Source organism: Rhipicephalus microplus, chromosome 2 (assembly GCF_043290135.1).
Source record: "Rhipicephalus microplus isolate Deutch F79 chromosome 2, USDA_Rmic, whole genome shotgun sequence".
NCBI classification, from domain to species: Eukaryota; Metazoa; Arthropoda; class Arachnida; order Ixodida; family Ixodidae; genus Rhipicephalus; species Rhipicephalus microplus.
The window spans coordinates 199,012,911-199,039,956 of NC_134701.1; the positions used below are offsets into that span (position 1 = coordinate 199,012,911).

The 27,046-nt window shown below is 47.1% G+C and overlaps 2 protein-coding genes across 3 annotated transcripts in view; both read left to right on the forward strand.

Moving 5' to 3' along the window:
• Positions 1 to 27,046, forward strand: part of LOC142796483 (uncharacterized) — a 122,388-nt gene that overhangs the window by 10,491 nt on the left and 84,851 nt on the right. The window lies entirely within an intron of this gene.
• The window catches only part of LOC119170494 (epidermal retinol dehydrogenase 2), a 77,875-nt gene continuing 51,386 nt past the window's right edge, over positions 558 to 27,046 (forward strand). Inside the window, exon 1 of one of the 2 annotated variants that reach the window (XM_037421679.2) lies at positions 558 to 1,209. In XM_037421679.2, the coding sequence (XP_037277576.2) occupies positions 739 to 1,209 (471 nt within the window). In that variant the 5' untranslated portion in view covers positions 558 to 738. The remainder of the gene's footprint in view (positions 1,210 to 27,046) is intronic. The other variant, XM_037421678.2, reaches the window with a different exon arrangement.

The window sequence follows — 27,046 nt, forward strand, 5'->3', positions numbered from 1 at the left end:
AAATTCTCGCCAATATGTATCCGGACCTACGACCTTCGCATAACGCCTCCGATGCTCTACGCACACCGCTTTTCACGCTAGAAGCGCGTGAAAAATATCGGTGGCAGCTCGCTGTCAACCCTAGTGGCTTCACTTGTCGAGGTCGCCCGACGGCGGCCGGCGCGTGCAGGGACGCGAGACGTGCGAAAACGCACGAGCTGCCACCCTGCACTTGACAACAGGCGACTGTGAAGACCCCGAGAACAAGTGAACAACCTTCACTTCGGTAAGAAAGGGTGGTCGTAGTAGTGGTAGTAATGAGAGAGAGGAAGAGGCCGAGGCGATACCCAGAGTGTGGGAAAGAGTTGAGATGGGAGAGAAAACAAGAAAGAGGCTTTCCTCTTTCAGCACTCGCAGCGTCAGCGAAAACCACACAATGGGCGAGAGGAGGTGTGATAAGGACGGGGCGAAAGGAGAAAGCGACGGAGCAGAGAAAGTTGCTCGCTTCGTACGGGACTCGTCGTGACGTAGCAGAGAGAAGAGAGAGAGAGACGGCTAGCGTCAACAGAAAGAGGGACTCAGCTGCCAAGTTCATCGCATAACGCGCGGAATCGTGCTGCGAGCGAGAAGACCGGGAAGCGACGTGACGGACGGCTGGGGGCCAGCCTCTCTTGTTGATTCTCCGCGGTATCACGGAGTTCGAGTGTGTGCGTGGTGTTAGCAACAACAAGTGAACCCCAACAACATAGGAGCAGCGCCATGGAGGGATCGGGCAACAAAGTGTGGCACATTGCGTACAATTTGCTCCTCGTGCTGTACTACATCGCCGAGGCGGTCGTGGTGAAGTTGGTGCCGCGCAAGTACTTGCAGCGCAAGAGCGTGTCCGGCGAGACGGTGCTAGTGACGGGCGCCGGCAGCGGCATCGGTCGCCTGCTGTCGCTGCGATTCGCGCAGCGCGGGGCGCGCCTCGTGCTCTGGGACATTGACCGGGCGGGCAACGAGGAAACGGCGCGCCTGATCCGCGAGGCCGGCGGCAAGGCCTGGCCCTACGTGTGCAACGTGGCCGAGAGCAAGACCGTGTACGAGACGGCGGCCAAAGTGCGCGAGGACGTCGGACGCGTCGACATCGTCGTCAACAACGCCGGCGTCGTCACCGGCAAGCGGCTACTCGACCTGCCCGACGAGCTGATTGCGCGTACCTTCCAGATCAACACACTGTCGCACTACTGGGTAAGTGTCACTGACTGCTCCGTGTGGTCATCTATTCCTTCCCGCGGCGACCTCTCTGCATGGGCATTCAACCACCGTCATTGATCATCATGGCTGCAAGCTCGGGTACAAAGACTGTCGATTAGGAGAATGTCACATAGATGCAGTGACGAATATTACACACGTTGAACCACTGCTTATAATTGCCAAACTGTCTGCAATGTTCTAGTGGCTCTGGTGGTGCGCTGAAGACTGATCCGAAAGTCACGTGATGTAAGCCCGGCTAGAGGTTCGTGTACGTTAAATATCCATGTTAAAGAACCCCGGCTGGTTGAAACTTCCAGAGCCCTCATCTACGGCGTCCCTCAAAACCATATCGTTGCTTGGGGCCGTGAAACTCAACAAATAACATTGATAATTTTCTGACTGTCCAAAAGTTTTACTATTTTTCATATACGTGGTAGCGTAGATGACAAAATCTTTATTACAACATATATAAAGGAGTTTGGCGCATGGAGAACAGCTCTGTCAGAATACTTGTTCACGGGGTCTCCCCGCCTTCCTTAAAAAGTTCACCTATGGCTATTGTTGCTTTTGCGCCATCACACTCCTGAAAATAACAATTCAAATGTTCGAACTCGAGCTGTTCATGTGGCTGCCGAACTATCGCTGCTCCCTTCCTGATGCGTTTTTGAAGAGCGAACATTTCGCAAATTGGTGTAAATCATTTCATCGCGTCAAGTGAATGTTTTTTTGCTTTCCCGTATCGCTCACAACATTTTAAAGTAGAGCTTTGCTCGTATGGCCAACCCCGTGGACATTTCTCAGCCACTATATATTCGTCTATAGTGGACTGTTTGGTAGACTACGCTCCCGCTGTGACCATCATTTCTTGATAAGGTTAGCGAAAAATAGACAGGGCGCGGTCACCTAAGGGCACTTTTTCTGACCGTACACGAAGCCTTAATCTAGCAGCATTGTTCCTCGGGCGACGATTTTAGTGTTTCATAATACGAAGAGCCGTGTAGGCTTATAATAATGCCTCATCCATTATAGCGTCCGTAGTCCCTGTGGTCCCCACATATGCCGACAGCCGCTCGTTAATTCGTCCGTGCTGCCTGAACGATAGCCGTCCTGGACATCTCTGCAAATCTACGAACCACAGGTTCAGGGGAAAAAAAAAAACAGAAGTGTCCACGAAATTGAGGCAAGCGCACGTAGTTGACGTGCTTATAGTGCATGGTATCATAGTGACAACTTTAGACTATCCCTGATTTGAAGTTACATTAGATACACAAAAACTTCAGGTGACTTTAATGTTCCAATTGAGTGCCTTTGACGACGCTAGTCCTTGGTCTGGTGGACTTCTGGTTCACCCAAGTGGACTTTAGGTTAACGTTTGGTCTTCAATTTCTTTATAGTGTTCACGCGACATCCCAGACAGGTTCTCTACGCTAGGTGCCCAAACATGGCGGCTACCGGGACTTTTTATTGTTCGCGGTACCAGATTTCTTTTGGGCTCCTCGAGCTTTCTTCTGCTCGCCAGCCGCGCCGAGGCTGCAGCCATCTTAGGGCCCCCAGCTGGTTCAGATGCTGCGGGAGCTCAAACAGTGGCATCAGATTAGTGCCGATGCCTCTCACATTCCCCTTGGACTGTCCCCGATTCGACAGTACATTAGATGTGGTGGTGGTTAGGCGAGGCAAGAAAAAGACGCTCATTTCTGCCGCACAGCGTCTTGTAGGGGGATAGGGATGAACAGGAAAAGGGAAGACGCAGAATAAGGCAGCCGCGAGTCCGTCACGGTAGGAAAGGCATACGGCTGTAGCAGACTGTAGAGTTCGGAACAGCTGGCGTCCAGATCGCCTGTGGGGGCGGCGTCTCGATGGGTCGCCGCTGCGGTGACCTTAAACGCTTTGTCACGCCGGCTGGTGCTGGGCCGCGCACTCACTGCTTGAAAGCAGGAATTCCGTGGTGGGTGGTCCTCGGAAAGGAACTGGATCACGGCCTGGAGAGTCACCAAGAAGTGAAGAGAGCACAGAAGAACGTGGGGACCGAACGACTCCGTGTCCTCCACGGCACTGACCCCCTCTAATGAAATAAGTCACGGTTGCCGCCACCATATGGCCCACAGCGCAAGAAACCTCTCTGTGATGTCACATAAACACTATATGTATATTTAAGGGCTGGCTTGATCAGTAGGTCCTTCAGTAGGTCCACTGCTGAGCGATAGAATACTGTTATGTAGTGGGTATGTGACATTTTGTTGGCACATACTCCCATGCCCAATCAATTTTTATTAATTAGCCTTACACTAATGTGGACCTTGTCTATACTGAAAATATACTTCGTAAGTAGGTATCGTGTACAACTCTTAATTTGAACCATTACTGCATTTATGTAAGAGTTCTTATTTTTGTTTCGGAGTTACAAAAACAAAAAAAAAAAACAATCGAGCCAACGCTCAACGTCTGGTTGGTTGAGGCGAATTCCGATATGCTCCTTGAGAAGCAAAAGTGCTGTTGGTGTATTTGAAGACGACACACTTCAACAAAACTTCACGAATAACGCTTTTGTGCTTATGTAATTACTGTATATAATACTTGACGCTCGGAGTAGCAAGCCAGGCGACGAATCAGGCGAACATTTTCCTGGTAATCATTAAAAAAAATTCAACCAACTGTGGTTTCGCGTACACCGATGAAAGAGCGAAGCTGGGAGCGTTTCGTTCGCCAGAATAACGCATTTCTGTGTTTCGCGAGCGTTTCAGTTGTGTTTTGTCCCTGCTCTTCGTTATACACTCTTTGTAAGGTGTGTAGTTTTATTGCATCTCGACCATGCCACTGTGCATCGATACGTGGTGTCACTGCTCCTTATTAAACACTTATTGATGTATTAGCACGGCCACCACGTTTTATAACCGCCAAGTATAGCGTGACGGGGGTGTGATTAACGCGCACACCATTTATTGATCTAACTGTGGACAGTTGTGTGTAGTGGGATGTATTGAATTTCTTTGGCACATAGCACGGCATTTCGGCTTGTTGTTGGGCTTACTGTGGCCGCCTTCATCTTTAGTGGACAAACTATAGAGGAGATTTACCGAATGTGTGGGATCATATCCCATTATGATGCCCACACGTGTTACCATGGACCGATCCCCGACGTGAAGGGATTGACCAAGACCCTTTCTTTGCTGTTTATAGAAAAAAAAAAGTTACCTCATTTTGAATGTCGCTAGCAACAATAGCACCGGAAAAATTGCCTATTTGGCGGAATCTGAAAAAAAATAAAAGCTGTCAAAGAAGCCCGTCTAGACCGGCTAACCGATGCTATAGTCAGTCATACGGGTCATTTATGTGCTTTGTCGAGTCCGGAAACAGAAAGGGATCGTTACAACGGGCGTGTATACCTGCCGTAAATGCTATGGCCTTTTTTTGTTTTCTATTTTAGGAGCGCGCGAGAGCACCAGCTGTTCGAATGCGTAACAGCTGTCAGAGCAAACGCTTTTTGCATCTGCAGCCTGAAATGTTCCTGTGAACTGTTGCACGACTATTCAACGCATCGGAAACGTTGAGCCGGGTGAAGTTTGTTTCGGTGAAGCGCTGAAAAGAACGGGCACTTTTGAAAAAAAAAAAGCAGCAAAACGCGCTACAAACAACGGATCGATCGGTTTTAGTTGCTAGCAGCCCCTTGTCCTGTGCTCTTCAAAAGTGTCCGTTCTTATGAAGTTCTTCACCATCGTGGTGAAGGGGCATTATTTATTATTATTATTATTATTATTTCGAATACTTTGAAATCTTAGATGAAATTATATCTGAACATAGAAACACGTGGTTACACGAAGTGCAATTCAGATATCTGGAATGTTTGAACGCACAAACACATATACAGACGAGCACAAATACTTGTATGCAAAACACCCATGTTTGTTCGCATTACAACGTTATTCTTGTTGGAATAGGCGCATTCATAGGTCGCTGCCTCTGATAGAGGTAGTCTCCTTTGGATTGGTGATTGACAGATATGAAAATGCCCTTTGAACGCTGGCAACGACCTTTTAAAATCGGAGCTTATCAAGTGAATCCGAGTTTTCAAGAAATTATACTGCCGAGTGTACATCGAATTTCTCGGATTTGTCTTAATACACTTATCCCTAGTTATAAGTATTTTAAGCAGCCATAAGCATAACTCCTAGTTATAAGCACCAAGATGGTCCAGTGGGTATGGCACTTGACAGACAATTCGAAGATCGTGGGAGCGAATGCCGGCTGCATCTCTGTGGAGGCGAAATGCGAGAGGCCCATGCGCCCGTCAAATGCGCACGCCAAAAAGCACAAAGTGGTCCGAATTTTCGGAGCCCCCCACTGCAGCGTTTCTCACAATCATATTAAATAATATTACGGTTTCTGTTTACGCGGTCCTTATAATTACATTTCGAGAATAACTCATAAATTGCGCTTACTACTCTGCTCTTGAGAGCACCATAGCGGTACATAACGATACTCATTCTCAGCCATATAATTATATTAAAGTGCATTTGGTTTCCAGGTGGAGCATTTCTTGAAGCGCTGGTTGGTGGATTGCACATTTTACACACTGCTCTTCGGCAGTAAGCCTCGAAGTTTCTTGGAGGCACTCATTGATTGATCGATATGTGTGGTTTTGCGTCCCAAAACCACCATATGATTATGAGAGACGGCGTAGTGGAGGGCTCCGGAAATTTTGACCACCGTTCTTTAACGAGCTTGGAGGCACCCATACGTCTGAGCCGAAGTACAGTTAGTGGTGTATCATTGAACGACGGACGGGCTCAACGGCCGCAGTCAAAGAATGCGGAGTGTTCCGTAGGGGGGTATACCGAGTATTCCAAAGCGTTGATCTGGACTTCTAAACAGACAAGCGTTTTCGGGACAGCTCACCCTTCTCCCACAGTAGAGTACAGTGGGTAACACCCTGGTTGGTTTTGTGCGATGAGGTCACGGGCGCACGTGCTCACGATGGAACTGCCGCCGGCAGTCGAGCCTATATGGTTTTTGGACAGTAGCGCATTTTCACACTCTGCACCTGTCAACTTTCTGTTGGCTCCAGCCGAGGTTGGCCCTGAGCCTGCAAACTGTAAACACTGAACCACATTACAGCGAAAGTCTGTAATTCTAGGGTTAAATAGTACTCATCTAGACACAGCTCTAGGGTGGCAACACGTCCGACGGAACCGCCTTGTCGTGTCGGAGCCCTCAGACGTGCGCTATACGGCAGGCACCTTGAATACTATCTGTGTTTTCCTTGTTTCTACTAAAGCTTGCTTACTATTCTTGTAGTTTTACGCGTGCCTTATAACGTTTGCACATCGGCATCTAAAGAAGAGGGGGCGTCCGTGTCATCGACATCAACCCAATATGGCGCTCACCTGGACAAAGGGGGCCATCACCCGACTCTCGGTGGCGGCGGCACACGCTCCGAAACACCCTCACTCAAACTATAGAGTATAGTGGCTAGATGTATAGCCACCACGTTTTATAGAGTGTGGTGGCTAGATGTATAGCCACCAGATATCAGAGTCACTGTATATGGTAAGCAGTAAATCTGATTTAGACAGACATGTCGCGCCATCTCATGGCGTTGTATAAAACTTTGGGTTGGCTGCGCTTTCCAATTTAGGATTGTAAATAGAGGACTGCACTGCGCTTTTCGCGGGGCCTTAATTAGGTTTCGCGTCTTCATTACATGACCTGGCTCGCACTGGCAGCCGCCTTGATTGCTGCCTGTGGCCGGATGATGCTACATTGCACACGCAAAGCTGAGCGAGTGATAAGACGTCTTCACAGAAAGCTTGATGAAAAAGGTGGAACAAAAAAAAAAATAAAATGCTTACCACAGTGTGTACGCTATAATAAATCTAGGTTATCAATGCTTGATCAATGAAATGGTTGTTTCGAGATTTATTGCGCTCATCGAACGTGTCGTCAGAAGGCACCCAATAAGACAGGCATCGCGAGCTTTCCTCTCGACAATTGCGCGATCCGTGTGACCTTCTCTGCCGAGGAACTGTGCAGTTTCAAGGCCTCGCATATATATACACACCGACGTATACGTACGGCTGTTTATTATTATTCGGCGGCAAAAGACGTTTATCGTTATAGTTTCTCGATACGCAGCGGCGTTAAGGAAAAAGTGAGAGAACCACTGTTTGAGTGGAATGGACGCGACTCTCTGGCTACAGTCCAATAAGTAGCACAGAAAATCCAAGCCGAGGCTGAACCATCGTATTCACACACGGATATATGCGAGTATTCCAGAAGGGGCAAACATATACTGTGTGTGCGCAGTGCATGCTGAGTGCACATAACTGCCGTTTTGTCGATGGCATGAGTGACATTTCTCTCCTTCTCTACCTAACTTTTATTCCCCTCACCCCCTCCCTAATGCAAGGTAGCCTGCGAGGCTCAACCGTGGTTAACCTCCTTCTTTCATCGTTATTCTTTCATCGTTATTCTCTCTCTCTGAGGAAATCGGTCGCTCGAGCGTCGTAGTTTTGTCTTAGAAGAATGTCCTCCACCATATTAAAGGCGTGCATTACAGCTCGCTCGCACTGAATTCACTGAAAGCGCAATGTTGGAGCATGTCGAGAGGCGACGTTTCCGATGTCACAATAGCATTATCACAACATCGCATGCAAGTTCTTATATTATTCACGCACAGAGACGTTCCTGCCGTGCACGTTGTCTTCACATAGACGCACCTCGTTTGTCATCAAAGTCGCCATCGTGGAGTCCCTCTCAGAAGCTGCATCCGTGACGTCATGTGCAAGCCATCTATAGCCATTTCCAACGACTTTGTTTACGAGCCCTGCTTCTTCAGGTCCTTTGAGTGGCTTGGTGTGGCATTTGCTATAAAATGCCTGCGCGTGGTCAGGATCGCCATGGCTAACTTCACAAAATTTATCTTGCGTAAGTGCGTTTGTCTATTGGTCGGCTGCCTCGGCTAATGATATGTCTCGCATCGTGATTTTCTGAATGTTCTCTCACGAACATTTTTTTGCGTCATACATTTTTGTTATTAATCGTCCGTAATTGCAGTGTGTGAGTGATTGAAACGATAACAGAAAAGTGATTTGGCCGTCGATTTGGAAGTCATGTATTCTCATCACCACATGCATGCCTATAGTGGTTCGACAAAATGGACGGAGCGGTTTGTTGGGATGTTTTACTTATCAATAATTACGCATTTGATATTACATATGCACGTATGAGACATATGACATTATGAGACGTGTAATTATGAAACTAATTAAATTTTTAGCGTCTCGGTTCGATTAACGTGCGCTTGAATCAAGTTCTTGCGTTTTGTTCCCACCGGCATGTGGTCGACAGTAGAACGCGCGTCTTCGAGCATATATAATTAGTTGCGCAGCCCCTTACCTATACTGGCGGATATATTGTTGGCAACTTCCTCACGGAAATCGGCCTCTGTATACTCACAAAAGCGCCTTACACTAAATATTTTCACAAGAGAATACTCCAGCCAATCACGTGCTGGGACATCGTAGACGAAGCCTGCTGTCCAGTAGGCAAGATCATTGACGGAAGAGAAGTTTTGTTAATCCGAGCACAGTTATTCCTGGTCCACGCCATGATTCGCGAGCTTTTTTTGATGCCGGCTCCGCGGAGGTCGGAAGTGCGACCCTTAAATCTGAAGCCTTTTTGACATATACAGCGTTGACGAGAATCGTGCGAACGCCATCGCGGAAGCACACACTTTATTTTTTTGCGTTCAGACTGGTATACGCACGTGTTATACAGGCGTAACATCCGTAAGTGGAACGGAAAGGGTGACACGGAACGAAGTAACGGAACGCCGCGTCCGGACGGCGATGCAAGCAGGTGACGTCGCGGAAGAACACCGTGAAGTGCGGAGACGTCGGCAACAGAGAGAAGAGAAACAATTCTGGCGGCGGACGGTCTTGCGAGGTCGTCGATGAGGTCGCGGTGAGTGACGCGAATACAGCACGCACTTATTCGTGTTGCGCATGGCTTGAGGAGGACCCCCTCACTGCTTCGCTTCGAGAGAATCAGATGCTGCGGGATCCTTCTCTTTGCGAGGCGTAAGCGAACATGTACCGAGCGTATACTGGTCCACATTTTGCGGGCCTTCTGGGTTGACAGGCTGGCGCGGGTAGCGTAGCTATGTGGTGGCCGACATTGTTGCGCATATTCCGGAGAGAGTGGCGTCGCGAGATGCCTTCCCGGAATAGTCTTGTAGCGCGTTCTTTTGGTTTCCATAAAAAGGGCGCACCGGCTTCTGCGGTGACTACGGAGGAAAGTGCGAGGGAGGGAAATGGCTTCGCGTTTGAGGAAGCGGAAGGCGGTGCCCGTCGACTCCGCAGAATTATAGACCAGAGGCGCGGGTCTCTACAGAAACGGCATGTTTCGATGTGGCAAGCACCGTCATGCCTGTCCGGTCGTTTGCCAACTATGTCTTTATGTGTTCGATCTGGTAGCTTCAGCTGCACGTCAAAACGAGGGTAACAGGGACGAATAACACGGGGCGTCACACGAGCCAACGTGCGGACAGGCGGTTTCGTCTTATTCGAGCAGTGACCAAACGACGAAATGACGGTTACAGCAACATCCGCTGTTGAAGGATCTCTTTACTTTATAAGTTCGGCGTCGGCGGCACAGGACGATGAATCTCACTGACCGCGTCATCATTAGCCGCGCCGATGAGCATACTTCTCTGGTCGCATCTAATCAATCTTTGCAAGCGTTGTTCAAAAATGTCGAAGTGCACGTTCAAAGCGTACTGCTATGGTCAAATCACGAAACTTGGAACGAAAATGGTCGAAAACCTAATGCCACATGCATCAACGCCCACCGATGATTAAAGCGTGACTATACGTGAGGAGAGGAAAAATAACCAAAACTAAAAAAAAAGACCTCAATATGATTTTTTTTCCAATTTTTCAAGTTTTATATACGTCAAAGATAAATATAAATGTATTTTACGGTTCGTCTGACACCTCGCAAAATGGCTGGTTGCCTCAATTCTCAGTCAAGTGTCGTAATGAACGGAGAGGGGGGGGGGGGGTTCATTCAGGCAATCTACTATCAGGGCCTGTGTTTAGTGTCTAATTCGGCGCATTGCCAGGTCAACGAGGCATCGCTCAGTTTACAAGTGGTAGTTTCGTGCGTACTTTCCACAGTTTATTTATTTGCCTATGTGTTTACTGGCGTTACATTTCAGAGCTGAACTAGCTCACAGAAATGGCAAAGCAGCCACTCCTCGCCCAGGCAATTGGCGAGTGATAAAGGTGCGATAAAATCTCGTATTTATCAAAAGGTATGTAAGTGGTAAGCAATTGAGGAAAAAAATTAATTATCGCTGATGTATGGCAAATGCACGACGTCGCTATACCGCTTCTGGTTGTGACGTCATATGTTATTTTTTATTTTGTCTTTGCTGTTAGTTGTCCCCTCCATACGTAGATGGCGACGGTAGCAACGAGATCGAGCCGCCAACTATACCGGATACATGGACTTATATGGAAGTTACGCTATCAGTTTACATATACCTTGGTACTGCTATTTCCGTTTATGCTCTTTCCCCACGCCCTTTTCAAATGTATTTATACCCTAAAGGTGCTATAAATATAAGTAAATAAATGAACAGAAAGAAATAAGCAACACGCTTTTTTAAACATTAATCGTTAGGCAATCGCTATTATCTTTATTGGGGAATGTGGCAGGGGCTGATGATGTTCTTTTGTGTTTCTAAGGACGCCTTGCCATTAGCGGCCTACTTTTGGTAATAATATGTCAAACGTTATGGTGGCTGGTTTTAACTGCTATCCTGTAGGTGCAAAATATAGTTTGTGAACATGTACCCCTTATGTGGTTACGGTGCTCGGATGTACACCCAAAAGACGTGGTTTTTGTCCCAACAGCGGCGGTCACATTTCGATGGAGGCGAACTTGTTAGAGACCCTATGTGCCTAAGCTTAATGAAGAACCTCCGGAGGCCCAAATTTCTGGGGCGTGCCTATTAATCAAATTCCAGTTATGGTATGTATAACTCCAAAAGAATGTCATTTAATTATTCACGCATATTTTTTTACGCTCAATATCTTCCTAAGAGAGCAAAGTATGGCCAGTGGCAAATAAGTGTTACAAGAGAAAATGTTTGTGAATTCCCGTTTGCCAATTCTCATTGCTTTTCATGATACTCTAATAGTATAACGTCGCACTTGGCTGCAAACATTATTTTTGAGTATTTTCGGACGCATTGCGACAATTGGGCGATCGGCCACTCTCTGTGCAGATGCTACTGGAACACCGTCCTCGCCTTTCGTAGGCTCTGAAAGCAGTCAAAGCCGTCTTGTGCTTTCTGAGGACTACAGGCCTATGTGAACACCTTTAACTTTTGTGTAGTGCCACCGCTGCACACGCGTCAGCCCATTGACTGACAATCCTTTCTTTTCAGTCTTTCTCTTCTCTTTCCTCTCTCTCTCTCTCTCTCTCTCTCTCTCTCATCTTTATGCTCCCCTTCCCATTCCCCCAGCGTAGGGTAGCAAACCGGGCATGTGCCTGGTTAACCTTCCTGCCTTCCGTCTTGTTATTCTCGTCCTCCCCCTCCTCCTCCATTTGCGCTGTATTAACCTTTGTAAAGACTATTTTACTTAAGTCATATTAGCGCCGCCATGTTGGGATATTAAGCCGGCGTTTTTTTATTTTGTATTATTGTGACATGAATTAATACAGCTGTGAGACATCTGATGCACCAACCAAAGCGTTTTCATGCATATGCATCTACCGTAAACATGTTCGTTTAATTGTTAAATATGCAACGCACAAAGGTTAACAGCCCAATAAGCTGGCCTTGAAACCCCTCCGCGCAGTGCCGTAGTCAATCAGAGCCATAGGACTGCAGACTGAACAGCCAACGCTCTAGCGTTACTTGTGCGGGAGATGCTCACGATAGAGGCGGCAGCGGTCGTTGACCCCGCCAGCATCAGCGCTTTAATCTGTGCCGGCTTCGGTTGCAAGGCAAGCCACGTCCGCCCAGCGCTATAGGTCCTCGCGTTGCCCAGTTGAACGCAATTACGTTTGAAAACACGGTGCATGGCCGGTTTAACCGCACCTAACCACGACCTCCTTCTTTTCTATCTTTAGTTGTTCGCCTTTCTTTCTTCAACGCATATATAGCTGAGGCTTTACCAGAAAAGGACAAGAAAGCGAGTTATCCTTATTAAGTGCCTATATCAAGAAGCGTTAGAAAGCATAGGTGTGCGTATTGTTGGCTAGCGAAGCTCTTCGGTGCCTCGTAATTTTTTCGGTGGTGTCAGTTTAAAGCTCCAAAGTTGGTGATCCTTGTCATTGTCCCTTCTTGGTAAAGGCCACGACGACATCAAGTTATCCTCTTACCCTCCCCAGAACCCATGGAGTATTAGCGAGAAATAAAAAAAAAAATCCTCCACATGGGGTAGATGCGTCCGACTCACTAGAATAGCTCGCACACTCTAAAATCCTGGGAGTCCCTGCTCCTCTGACCAGATCGTAACGTCCAGCAGGACTTCATTAGACAGGCCCTTGCTGCTGCCGTATCTCCAAGAGATTCCGGTCTATGGCTAGGGGTGACGTGGGAGGAAGACTTTCCCCTGACATGCATTGGCTAATTTTCCAATAAAGTTTTTTTCTCTCTTGCCTCCGTGCCGTTGCAGCTCGAAACCACATATTGTTTGCAGCCCGCTTTTATCACGACGCTACAAAGTGTCTATTGCGCTTGTCTTGAAGTGTTAGTTTTTTTTTCTTTTTGTCCGTAGTTATAACCACATTGTGCCTTTTAAATCAACACTTCGCATTGTAGCAATCACCAGTGTTGTATCACGTGATTACCGTGCCACTTTGTGCATAATTTATTCTCTGTATACGTATACGGCTTTCAACGTTACTGTTTTGCTTTCATGTATTGGCCTGCGGCGCACTCCGGGGGCAGAGGCCACCGTCAGACGATTAAAGCTTTAACATCTGTGTCCTCTGGAAACACCTGAAATAAAGCCGAATTGAATTGAATAACTGGAAGTATAATAAAGACGGTCGGATCGGGGTAAATAACTTAAGCGAACATCTGACGTCTCCTCTTTCCCTCTTATTGTGAGGTGCATTTCTGGGTTGCTGCGTTTTATCTTTCCTAATCTGGTCCTATACGTATAACCAGCTCTGCCGTGAAACACATCTTTCTCTTCACATCGCCGCCGTTAGATGCTGCAAACTTCCCGAGGTTCACCATCTCTGGTTTATCTCTGCATACGTTTCATTTTTTACGAGTTCCGCCACTCCTATATAATGCGCTTCGATCTCGCCAAAGTATTCGAAATCGGTAGCTACAGGATAAGGACGGAAGAGTGGCGGCGTGGAATTCTTTCCGGCCTTCCGGGAAAGCTTACACCGACCGGGTCAATCTGAAAGTTTCGACACGGTCCGCAAGCATACATACCATCCGACCAAGTTGCTTGCTCAACAGGGCATACCTGCTCAGTGGGTCGCCTTTCGTCGCCGTCCTTCGCTCGTGCGGAAGCGCACACGAACTCGCTCCTCGTTATGTTCCGGCAGCAGCACACCTGTTGGTCGTTTTTCTTTTCTTTTTTTATTCGCACGTGCCTTGCCGTTTGTTTCCTGCTATTATGCCGACTCCTCTAATTTCATGTTTTCCAGCTATCGACCTTGTGTTCGCGGCTTTATTATTTCGGCACTGTCGGCAACTTGTTTCGAATGCGAACGTCGGTCGCTCAACCGGAGGTCACTGCATGTTGTTACGACGTACTCATCCCCCTTTGCGTTCAAGGGTGTGAGTTGGTGGCGGCTGGTACCAGCAGAGTTTCCTGCGATAATATTGCTAGGTGGAAATACGATGACAGCAGGTGCCGTATTCGACTGGTTGTGATTAGAAGTAGGAAAAGACGCCCGATTTCTGCAGCCCGTTAGGGAGCCTGGCGCAGCGTCTCGTATTCGACTGAAGGAAGCGCAGCACGAAGTTCGAGAGGCATTGGCTGCTAAAAGGCCGAGCTGTTTTGAGGAGTGGAAGGAGATCGCCCCATTGGGGAGTGGATAGAATTCCGATAGGTGTAATCTTAAGCTTACTAACGTATAAGACGAACGTTTGCTAGTTGTTCTCGGAATCGAGGGGCTTGAAGCATCAATGACTGATACGGATTCATAAATATATTCTCAGTGGTCGCTGAACTGACCGGGATAAAGGCTTAGGAGAGCACTGTTCGAATGGTCCCCTCATCAGACCGGCACGCTTCTTTTCGTTTCCACTTGAAGGTATCTATCGCAAGTGAGCCAACGGTGTCTGGAACTAGGTGTTTCACCGTCCAAAGAGGTAATTGAATTCGCGCAGCAGTAGTATTTCTTAAAAAACGCCGTCGACTCGAGAATATATACTATAGCACGGAGTTAGTGATAAATCAGCACCAACTATACATAGCTGGACTTTGAGTTCTCTGGAGATATGAGGGTATACATGAGGGCGTACGCGCTTAGTCACCGTGAGCACTTTACCGACTACTTGACTTTGTAGCAAGACGCTGCCACGGCGGCACGTCGCCGTCCCCGTAATACCGGTAGCACAAGAGTGATTTATCTAGAACAACGAAATTGTCAAAAAGAAGCTAAGATAAAATATTCCGAAGCTTGTTAGCACTGATGTCGTGGCGACGGCTATGTTGGAGGGAATGAATCTATGGGATCTAGACCAGACTTCTCAAACATTGGTCCGCACATGACATTTTTTTGCAGTTTTTAATTTTTTTATGAGTATGCTCACGCGTCAAGTGATCATACTTGTTCGTATAACAAGTATACACAAAAGTTTTGATAAGTATGCAAACGAGACATGCACGTGCCTGGTGCCATACTCAGACTCACTTCCATATTTCAAACTCGCCGTTCACATTTCATTCATTCAGCGGTATACATAGTCGGACAATTCCGTAGCTGGTGCGTACCACTGAATGAATAAAATACCGATACTGTGTCTGCAAATTAAGTATCGGTATCTGTCTGAAAAACTGGCTTCAACTTCTCTTCAGAAATGACCCATATATGATACATAGGAAAGGCCCCTGGCCCTCGCTGGAGACGATTCCGTGACTGGTGACTTTGATACCCCTGACCTATACCGCGAATTCGCATGAGTTATTCGAATGTTGTGAACGGTAATTGAGTGTAATGTTATGGAGGTCATTGTTCCACCTTTGGGTCTCTGTTCTCGATGTGATTATGATGCAGGTTCCTGCGTCACGATCAGCTTACCGCGCTCGGTACTGAAGTCACCAACTAGCGCATGCAACCGTCAACAGAACACTGACCAAATGACTGCTTACGATTCGAAGGGTGCCTCCGCGCACTCAGTGTTCACCACGCGCATGGTAGCAATTATGACGTCACAAGGGTACGCCCTTGGTCCGCCAACTTGCTACGCGTGGCGTTGGTAATATCGTGCTCAATTCCACGCTGGCGCAGCCATTTGCTCTCAGAGGCGTGACGATAGTTATAGCGCGAGAACAAAATGACGACACATAGACAAGAAGGACACGAAGGCCAAGCTGCCACACTTCTATGCTCCGAGAGGTCGACTTTGGAAGGTCTTCCATGTCACGTCACGTCGCCATTGCGGTCGTTCGCTGCTGCTATAGGCCCGCCGTGTTTGAGGCCGTTCACCACGCGTCCCTGATTTCTCTGCATCATCCAGCCTTCCGAGCGGTCGGTGTGGCTGTTTGTTTGTTTCACCGCCTGGAGGTTCATTTAGGCTCGGAGTGCCAGCACGCGAGAGGAAAGTGACAGCGCAACCGTCGTTCCTGGTTCTGGAAGGCGCTCACGCTGATAGCCTTTCCTGGATGTCTAAGCACATGTAACCTTTATCCTTGTTTCTTTTCTTTTTTTTATCTTTGGCATTACGAGCGTTGAAGGTCGATTCCGGTTTTTAACGCATCGCCAACGGTGAAACAGAGAGGCATGGCGAGGAAAAAGGAACCCCTCCCTTTATTCTTGATCGCACCCGTCGTACATGTGCACGCATTTCGTTCCTTTTTCTGGCTCGACCATGCTTGAACCTGCAGAATGTGCGCTGATGCACACTCACCATGCACCGTTGCCGATTTGCAAAGAACTCAGCAGCAACATCTCTCTCTCTCTTTTGCATTCATTATTTGTGTATTTTCCATTCAGTTTATATACTTGGATGCACCTCACGTCAGGGGCCAAAGTGACGAGGGTGCAACCGAGATTTCCTGGACGTTCACAGAATGGCTACACGGGCATTATTTCTCTCGAATCTTTTCCGTTTCGGATGCGGAAGGTCGATGCGCGTTGCCACGCATGGCTGCTATTATGCGCGGAGGGGACATTCCGACGAAAGGGAAAGCTTTCATTCCACGAGTAATCTGATCGCCGTGTTTGAACTGCATTGTAATTCTTTTCGACGCGAAATCCCGCCATACTTGATTCATGAGAGGAGAGGGGTGAGATGTGAGTCAACACGTGAGGTGCGAAGGCCCGAACGTGGTATGTTCATTTCCTGATGCTTATCTTATATATTCTAGAGTACTCTGGCCAAGCTTTTTAAGGAAAAGTTCAAGTTTAGCACCACCAATTCTAATGGTGACGTAGAGGTCGGCGTCAGAGTGACCGATGATCGGGCTAAACGTGTTAAGCGTGCACTGCAGAGAGTAAGAAACGGCGTTCGATTCCTACAATGCTTACTCTGCGGCACTACGATAGTTCAGGCACGCGATGGGAACGTAATACACGGATTAGCCTAATCATCGTGTTAGTGGCTTTGAACGAACTTGTGGCTCTATTTATTATTGTGTTTTGGCGCTTGTTCGGATAAAAGAACGGATTGTTGCGGATATAGTGTGCCGATTTTAACAGGTGTGCATAAAAAGGTTACAGTGTTGCAGTGCAACTGCTGGACATTTGCTGAGCTTCGTCTATCGACAAAGCGGCTGCAGCTCACACGGGGCCAAACGAAGCCAAAAGAACCACGCTTTGTCAAATCCGTGTACTGCCGATCGTTCCCGTGCTGGCTGAAGCGCCTTGCATTGCAGCTCCCATATATACACTAGCGCTGGAGTTCCCTCGAGTATATGATAAGGAAAACGTTTGGGAAATGGGGCTCGATTGACGCCAGCCTATACGCCTGATCTCTGAGTGTGTATAAAAAATAAAGTTCGCTCACTGAGGCGTTAGAAGCCAGTGGGCGGGGCAACTGCCTGCAAGTTGACTAACGCACTACCTTCATGCAATCACGGCCATTTGGGTCCTCCGCTGATGACGGCAGTTAAGCTATAGTGTAAATGAACAAGGTACAGTGCTAGACGACAACTACCCATTAGTTGAGAGTCACTGCTAAGCTATACAGTGTAAAAAAAAAACGCAATAAGGCAAGCGGCTAACTGGAAGGTTTGCTATTATGCTCTGTGAGCCGAATTCCAAAGTTTGCACTGTAATATAGAGTAATGCGTACATATACTCATGCGTACATTGCTTCCACGCGACGCACTTTTCCCGCACTTCTCAGAACGGAATTCTCATTATTCAAACAGTTATACGAAAGTAGAAATTGATCGTGCAAAAAGGGCAGTATGTGTACTGCGAAGAACGACATCTTCAAAACTAATTGGTTCGTACAAATAGACAATCATGCCAACAGCAGGGCAAAAAAGGCCGACACGTGCGCAGATAGGGACACGCACAGATTTTCAGTGTGGTGATGCGTAACATGTGAGCTTTTTACTTCACGTTCGATTGCGTGAACGTGTGCGCATTAGTTCTCAAGGAGCTTTTAGAGAGATGCACTTTTTAGGTCACTGCTGTCGGTTATGTTGTTGGTATATATATAGGCCCGCGATTTCACGTCATAACGACTCTTTTGAGGTATCCATGCATAAATTGCATTATAGTACGACTCGCACTTACGTGCATCGCTTTTAAGGCAATAACAGTTAAAGAAAGATGGAAATGAGTTTGGCAAGTCGAGCTTGGTGTGCTTCATGCGTCCCGCTCCATTCGTACAGCTGTGGGCTACGTGCTCTCTCGAGGAAAAATCCCGGATGCCAGCGCGGCGGGAAGGTGACGTCATTTAGGCTTTCCTTTAACGGCGGCGAGCATATGGCTCCCTCCTCGATCTAAGCGATGGCCGTCTGGGAGAGATCCGTATCTGGCGCAGCAGCAGCGCACCATAGCACGCTATGAGGCCGTTCACCATGGCCTTGATGGCGGCCTCTTCGTCTGGGACGGGCACTTGCGTTTTCCTCTACGGACTAATGGGGGACCCTGGGCCTGCTGTCAGTGTCGCCGCCGTTATCGTATGCCACTGAACTGGCTTGATGCTTTCTCCACACGACTTTGTCCACACGACGCGTCGATAATGCTGCGCGGAGTGATAATACTGATACATTGCCCGTTGCGTGTAAGCTCTTGAATACCCAGGGTTTGTCATCGTTCAAGTATCTGCTTCAGGCATGGGCATGCGCACGAGGGGGTTGATGCTACCCTCCCTTATCCCCTATTGGAACGGGGCGCTAAGTCTGCTCCCTACGTTGACTCAGTTATGGCCATGCGTATATATATTTTTTTGCAGATAACAGTGGCCGAAGGCCCCTGATACTGCATTCTAAGCGCTTTTCACATCTAATCGTTACTTCAGAAAAGCCACGGGCCAAAGGCACGTCATAGTGAGAAGCACGCCGTCACTTAATTTTAATATTTTTGTTTTCACACGCTGTGAAGCATGTTGCCCTATGGATAAGAACAACGGAGACCAAAGATGCTGCGATGAAACTCTGCCGATCTGGGACCACGTGCTCACATGCATGCTACAGATTTCGGTTACCGGAAAATGTAATGATTGTGCAGCACTTATTGCTTTATATGAGAACGGCAGTATATAGAGCTGCTTCTCGTAATGATTTGGGAATGCCTGCCATGTGCGCTTCATCCTTTCTGTATTCTTTAGAAAGCTCTCTTCAACCGAGTTTCTCTTTATTATACCTCCTGCTTGTAACTGCCATGGCTTAGTAGAAGCAGCAGCAGCAGTAGTAGTAGTAGTAGTAGTAGTAGTAGTAGTAGTAGTAGTAGTAGTAGTAGTAGTAGTTGTAGTAGTAGTAGCAGTGACATCTTTTATCGATTTTAAGGTTACTGTATAGAAGTGGGTGGCGTCTTCAGTCCAGGAACCTCTTGGCCAATCTGCGGCTTGCCGTGCTTGGGAGCAGAGCCAGCTTGCTCGCCCTATATAACCTAGCTACAGCAAACCATATCTCCCACTGCCTTTCGAGATGTCCTCAAAAGGGCAGAATCGATGTTTTTGGGCCGCGATTCACTTAGATATGTGTTCTTTTCATAAACTACGGACGCTGATTGGTAGGCGTCTTCTTTTTATCAAAGGCTGTGATGTCGGTCACAGGTTCGCATGCGCGATATGCCTTTTTGCGCCTATAGTTTCATTTTATAGCGCACAATAAGCTTAAAAATTGCGATTATGCAACCATTTGTATACAGAGAGAGGATCCACGCTCGCTGGCTGATTCCCTCCTAGAATATTTATCACCAGCACTGGTCTTATCACATACAAGCATCCAATTGGCTAGTCGGAAAGCGTTGCAGTCCTTCGGGCATCATCATCATTATCATCATCATCATCATCAGGCTGACTACATCCACTGCAGGACAGAGGCCTCTCCTTCTCTCTCTTTGGGCATACTTCATGCCAGTTTATTGTATTTGCTGTTTTACTTCGCACAGACGTTTGACCGTGATAATGTGTTCTTTAAAGTACCTCGTCCCATTGAAGCGATGTGGTCGAATTTTCAGCTTGTCGTGTTATCAACTCGAGACAGGTCGGCAACAGAAGGGGAACTCACTGAGACACACTCACGCAGTATATCATGCGTCTTGGACTCACCTGGACTCATACTCACGAAAATATTGTTCACCCGAACTCAGAATCAGGGCTTCATCAGAATTTGAGTAAGTCTGAACGAGTCGACTCGTGGGGTAGAGGCCAAGGGTTCGCCTAAGTGAAAGTCGTATACCTTGAGTGGCCCGTGATAATCCACTCCCGTACACCACTCACATTGCGAGGGACTGTGCAATCAAGTATCTCGATACAATCTATCCGGCGAGTGGAGTTAAGGTTCTCGACGCTTTGCATATCGATGCAGATAGCGCGGATACAATCGTCGTCCCAACCCAATGCCTCGACCTATACGCGTATAAGGTCGACGAGTCTTGAGTCGAGTGGTGCCCTTCGCTGCTTCGGGTGATCCCGGCGACACCGTTGAGTGTGCGCTGTCTCGGAACCGGTGCAGGTCGCCCTTTCTATTGTTGTCAGCCGCAAATTCACAGGTAGAAGTGGCCTCATCCTTGGAGTCACCTGAATACACGGCTGCTGTTCGAGCGTGTACAAGGAGACGCTTCGAGGCATCTATTTGCAGCTAAGGAACGCGACATGCAAGTTGCGAGTAAACACGTCGCGTATTGTTTATTGACACGTACGTATAGTGAGAGGTCGAAACAAAGGCATAGACATATATGTAATTGTGCGTTGCCGCAGACACCGGCGCGTCACAACATATTGGGTCTTTTCTTTTGAGCAGCCATCTGATAGCCGCATGCCTAAGCTGACGGCCATATGCGTATAGAGGGAAGCGGCGGAGAACGAGTGAAAAGGATAATGAATGTGTAGTCCTTGGATTGCCCTTGTCATAATTTTGACGAGGATAGTCATTAAATATAGGTGCGTGTGGGGGGGGGTAATTATGTTAAAAACAATGCTTCACGCAACGCCGTTTCACTTTCTTAGTAAGTATATGCTAATAAAAGTCGGGAGTGCGACAATTTCAATATGTTCTTCAAACCGGAAGCACACTTTTACTTCGCAATGCAGTTTAACACACCTCATATTTGTTCCCGTGCTCTTGCACGTAGCTGTACGTTGTAACGATTGCTTGAAGATGGACATATATTGTCTAGAGATCACAAACACGAACAAAATGTGAGATCGGAGTGTGGAGTTGGTGCACGAAGAGGTCATTTGCATGCCGCCAGGGGTGAAAACATTTTCACTTGAATGCTTCTTCTTCAATCGCAAGGACTTAATTCAACTAGGTCGCGAAGTGTTGTCGGTCATTTTTTTTCTTTTTTTTTTGCAATCATCCAAGTAAAACTTGCTTCTTTACAACGGAGGGGAGAATCACCTACTTTCTGGACTTTTGTACGAGTGCACAAAAGCTGTCATAACAGCCTCAGTAGAGCATGTTTGGGGAGTCACGCATGTTAACAACAGTCCAGAGGGGGCAATGTTGACGCATGTTAACAATTGTTTAGAAGAAGCCTTCGATGACAGACAGAGAAAGGTATCTCGCCACTTCCCCCCCCCCCATTCCGAAAAAAAAAAGGCATGTCAAAAGCGGATAAAAAAGGGCCTCTCTCCATTTTTCGTGAACTGGAAATTCAATTACATTTTTTTTAGTTTTTCTTACTTTTATTTTTTGCGTAACGTCCAAGTGAAAAGTTCAGATGTGTAAATCGTTCCTCTAACATCTTGCACGGCTGCATCGGCAAGGTCAAGTTTGGGACGCTTCAAATAACGAACGTGGGACACAATTTGCGCGGCCATTGCTCGCTCCGAGCCAGCCGTTCGTAGCGAACAAGCTTGTCGTTCGTCTGAAAGCGTTCGCGTATCCAGTTGCTTAGGAAGTGTGCGAGTATTCGGAGACTTCTGGGCCTCTGCCTTACGCGCACACAATTTTCCTCATATAGGTGCGTCATGAAAGAAGCTCCACCACAGCCCCGTTGGGCACGGCTTTCATACGTGTGTCGCAATGAATGTGTCGTAAGGCCACTCGACTAATCAACGGCCGGTGCGCACGAGGTTTGCGCAAGGGCACGCAGATGCGATTGCGGTAGCGGCGCTCACAAACGCCGATCGACGCGCCGCCGGTGTCGCCATTCAGTGGCGCGATTTCCTCCTTCGATCAATCGCGGCTTTTCCGCCGCGGCCCGCTCGGATGTGCGAGTATATAGTACGTTCGCTACCTGCTTCCTCTATCAGGACGTGCCGCGAGGAGCACAACTCGAGCGAGCTTCCATTGCTCGGAGAAAGAGAGAGAAAGGGATGCAGCGAGAAAGGACCAGAAGGGCACATGGGTACACCACAAACCACTTTGCTCCCCTAAAGTGGTTTCAAGCGAGCAAAACACCGTTTCGGCTAACTACAAATTGCAAGAATGAGGGTGTGAGGGTGTTTTTTCTACTCAAATAGCCTTCAAGGGGCAATGTTTTACCTGAAACGTCCTTTTGTGAGCTAAGGGTGTAATGGTTTATTGAAACACCCGGGGCCCGCACGACTTTGCATGTGGTCATAACTGGGACTCGCCGATTAAAATGCTGTTGGATATTAGGCGAGTTTAGTTTAACAGATCCGTCCTTTTTAAAGCTATCTAAAGCACGCCGTATATTTACGCCCATTTCCTTAAATATCTAATGTCCATACTAAACAGGAATATTCCCACCTGCGGCGACTTAAGATACCTTGACTATATGTACCAGATGCAGTGGCGTGGCCAGGGTGTGGCACACTTAGCCTGTGCTTCCCCCGATTTTTATTTTTTTTTTTCGCCATGAGAAAGGGCGAAACATGGTCACTTTAAAATGTATCCGAAAACATCAGCTAGAGATACAACATTTTAGCCTGTAAGCCTCAGCCGTTACAACTTCTTCGTCACACTCTTCTTTCGGTTTCGGCCGGACACTGAAAACTATTTCCTCTTCTGATGGCTCTGCGCAGGTACTGAAAACGAACGTGGCTTGTTCTCGTCTCCCGCATGGCCGCTTTGCCTTGGCGGCGCTGCGTGCCCAATTAAGCCGATGCATGGGTGATTTAAAGGTAGCACGCATCGGCTGTTCCAGCACAGTAGTGCGCAACCCCATTAAATTGATCCTCAAAATGAGCCCGGGTTCCGCAGATTAACTTTGTTCAACCGATATATTCACTATTCGGAGGTTTGCATAGAATGCATAGGAATATCATTGCAGATTTTCTAAAAAGTTCCTTACTGAAATATTCGTTAAACTGGCTTTCGTACAAGTGAGAGTTCACTGTACAAGGGTAGATCAGGCTTATTTATTACCCAGATTTAACCGAGGAACAACGTGATAGACAGATACATAAACGGCAACAAACACGGCGTGCCAGAAATGTTGTATTCGCGAGATTGGAATATTTTGCGATGCCCTAAACCTCTGTGGAGTTGGTTGCGTTAGTTCATTGATTTGCGGGCAAACCTCCCGTTGAGAGCGACAATGAAGTTCTATACCGTGATGTTGGAAGTGCCAGCCAATATGTTTTTTTTTTCTTGTATTCTTCGCGCGCGAACGCAAAGACTGGTGTGCCAACGTGACGCCAATAACAGGATACTGATCAACCGAGCTCGAGCCAATGGACTTCCGTAACGAGGAGCCCACTAGTGTGTGTGAGGGGTGGCCCGCACGGGTCCATCTCCCTCCTACTCCCTATAATATATAAATAATAAAGTTTTTTCTCTCTCTCTACATTTCCGATTATAGTTCCGTGATTTTGGGACAGGAAATTATCGCCACTAATACTTATAAGTTTGAGTCGACATTTTATAGGTTTGCTTTACCTGCAAACAGTCAACTGCGTTCGACTGCATGTTGTAGAAGTCTACTACGCCACAACAAGCTATAGGACTACAGTGCTTCAGTGCTACACTGCTACAGGGCCGCTTTACAGGTGCAGCTTTCTTCAAGGCCACAACAGTCTAGTGCGCTACGTTGCTTCCGCTTTACAGGTGCAGCTCTCTTCAAGTTTAGTTTTTGCGGTACCTACGGTGTTTCGATCAACACCTCAGTGACGGCTCGCTCGTCCACGTTTCAGTGAGAGAGAGAGAGAAACGAATAATGACGCGTGCATTCATCAGGACGCAAGTTGGAAGATGCATTTTTTCCTCTATTGGTGTCGAGCGACGCGTGCCAAGTCTGATCCAATGTAACGGGTTTGTAGTGGGGGCAAGTGCGAGGAAATAATAAGATAAAGGGACATGTGTGGTGTCTTTTCCGCCAGCACGAGCACGTGCAGGTCCTTTCGCTGTTTTTTTTTTCTTTAACGCATGCTTGAGGCTAGACGGCACGTGCCTATAGTGCACGCGCGCTTGGGATCTATAGGAAAATGGGGCTGATTGGGCAAGTTATGAGGAAAATTATCGCGGTATTCTAGTAGGTTCCACCAGTAACTCCTTGTGGAACAGATGTCAGGGAACCAAAGCTTGCTTACAGAAAAAACGCGAAGGTCTGCAGTGAGAACGTGTTTCTTAGTTGCAGTGATAATGATTCGAGGTTAGAAAATGAGATAATTTTTGCCACGCCTGTAAGGGAGCACTATAAAGGGGTGTAGTAGAAAAATTATGAGGGGGCACTACGCAGTGATAAATAAAGGGTGTTTCATCTCCACTACCGTGGAAAACCCGCGAAAGAGAAAAGCATGCAGTATGCGCCTGTGTTTTCCAGAGCAAAACCTTTACGCTTTGCAGCCACCGCTCCACTAACGCGATATCACTTCGCAGATGTGTTTTAACAAGAGATTTAAGATAGATGAGTTTACTGTAAAGATGCACGTTTGTGTCTCTTGTATTAGGTAAGAAACTTGCACGTCATGGTAAATTTATGGGATTCTGACACCTCTTTCCAAGCCAAAGATTATTATTTTTGATTAGAATAGAAAATAAACGAAGAAGTTTTTGTCACCGTTACTTGGCGATGGCTACCCCTTTCCACTTGATGGTTACAAATAGATAAAAAAACAAAATAGCATATATACATATATACAGTCCAACATAGGTGAGTGAAAAAAGTTATCCTATATGGGCAGAACAAACACGTAGTCGCCACGTTCACTTTTAACTATAGTCCGCTCAATAGTGGTCACAAATCTTCGTTTCTTCAAAGAAGTGCTGCAGTACCTTCATTGTTTTGCCATTTGTTTTAGATGGCCATGGACCTAGTACTTTATTCAACGCAAATGGCCACACGGGATCTAACTTATGGAGTTCCTGTTCGAGTCGCATTCGGTGTGTGTGTGTCGTGTTTCGGACATTCGTGCAAGTGGTGATAGATGTCCTCGTCGTCGTGGTCGCATGAACATGCTGACATTGTTGCACGCTGAATACGAAGTAGGAAGTGCTTTGTGTAAGTAGTTCCGAGTCTTAGGCGATGTATGAGTGTGTCGATACTCCTTGGGAAATCACGGTCTAGTTGGCATTCAAGATTAGGATCAACAGAATATAGGATCGATTCCTTCGTTTTGTCTGTGAACCAGGTAGAGAAGCACGATTCGCATTTAGTTTTTCTTAAAATTCTATTTACATCATATTGAGATACAGAAATGAGGCACGTTTCCCTATAGAGTGATGAGCGGTTTCCACCAACTCATCTGCCACTCCATTTCCCTTTATTCCGCAGTGACTGGGAACTTACTGAAATGCCACTCGATGATTCGACTTCGTAGCTTCTGAGGGCTCTTTTAGTATAGCGTATATTATACGCACATCAATGTGTATTGAAGTGGCATTTTCCACACATGCAAATGCCGCCAGAGAGCATGTAATTGACACCCATTTTCTTGTTAACGACGAACCTTTAACTCGTAATATGCATAGCTGATACCGGTGGCGAGTATAGTGAGATTTACATACAATTTTCGAGGTGCATGGCCATTTATGATGGACCGTGACGACCACGTGACACGCCGACAAGCGGAGATCCCAAGGTTCTTCGCTCCAGCCCTTGAGAGCAACCTCCCCCTTCCCCCCTCTGCCCGTGCCGTTCGTGTTCTTCATAAGGCTGCCTGTTCGAGGTACGAGGCTTCTGTTAGCAAAATCAAACCGCTTATTCGTTATGATGAAACTTCGTTATGATGAAAGTTCTGATGAAGGCAATAGTAACTCCTTAAAACTTCATAACCCACATATTGTCGGAACAATTTAAAACGGGCCTGTGCACCTATATGCATGAGCATATATCTGGCACGTCGGCAACCATTGCGTGATCAGAATGCGAGCTCGTTAGTGAGCGCCGCCCGGTTGTTTGTATGTATTTTGGCGCCAATCGTAGTAAAGAGCCAGTGGGGCTAAAGTGAGCGACGCGGTCTCAAGGAGAGTGCATGCAGTACCACTTACCGTATCTGTGCATTCCTGCATTACACGCGCAAGTGACTAACCCTACGGTTACCCTGCCGTTTTAAACTTTCGTATATACGTATACATGTAGTTATGTATGTGCATGGTGGGCACATAAAGGAAATCCACGCATCCTCACGAAGTGAATCATGACTATAGATATCTTGGGCGAAGCTCGGTTCTAAGGTTCATAGTGTCTACATTGAAGTCGCCAATAAGTATAAAGGGCTTATGCTTTCACGTGTTTTATACTGTTGCATCATAATTATGATTTATATTAGTCTCTGGTGTCAGCTTTTTGTGTGCCTGTGTCTCACATGTTTCGACTGACCCATACGTTATCCGAACGTTGCTCCATTTAATGTAGCCATGGCGATCGCCACCGACCAAGCCCCACCCTTAATGTGCTTCGTTCCTATAATAATGTGAAATGAAGGACCCCAGTGCGTTCACATACATAAAGGGCTGTATATTAACAGATTAGATATAATGAAACATAAAATAATCAAAAGAAAGCCTCTGCCCGCACCATAGAACTAAATGTATGCAGTCTTTTCAAGTTCAACGCTCGACTATTGGTAAACGTGTTCTTGTATTCGGAAAAC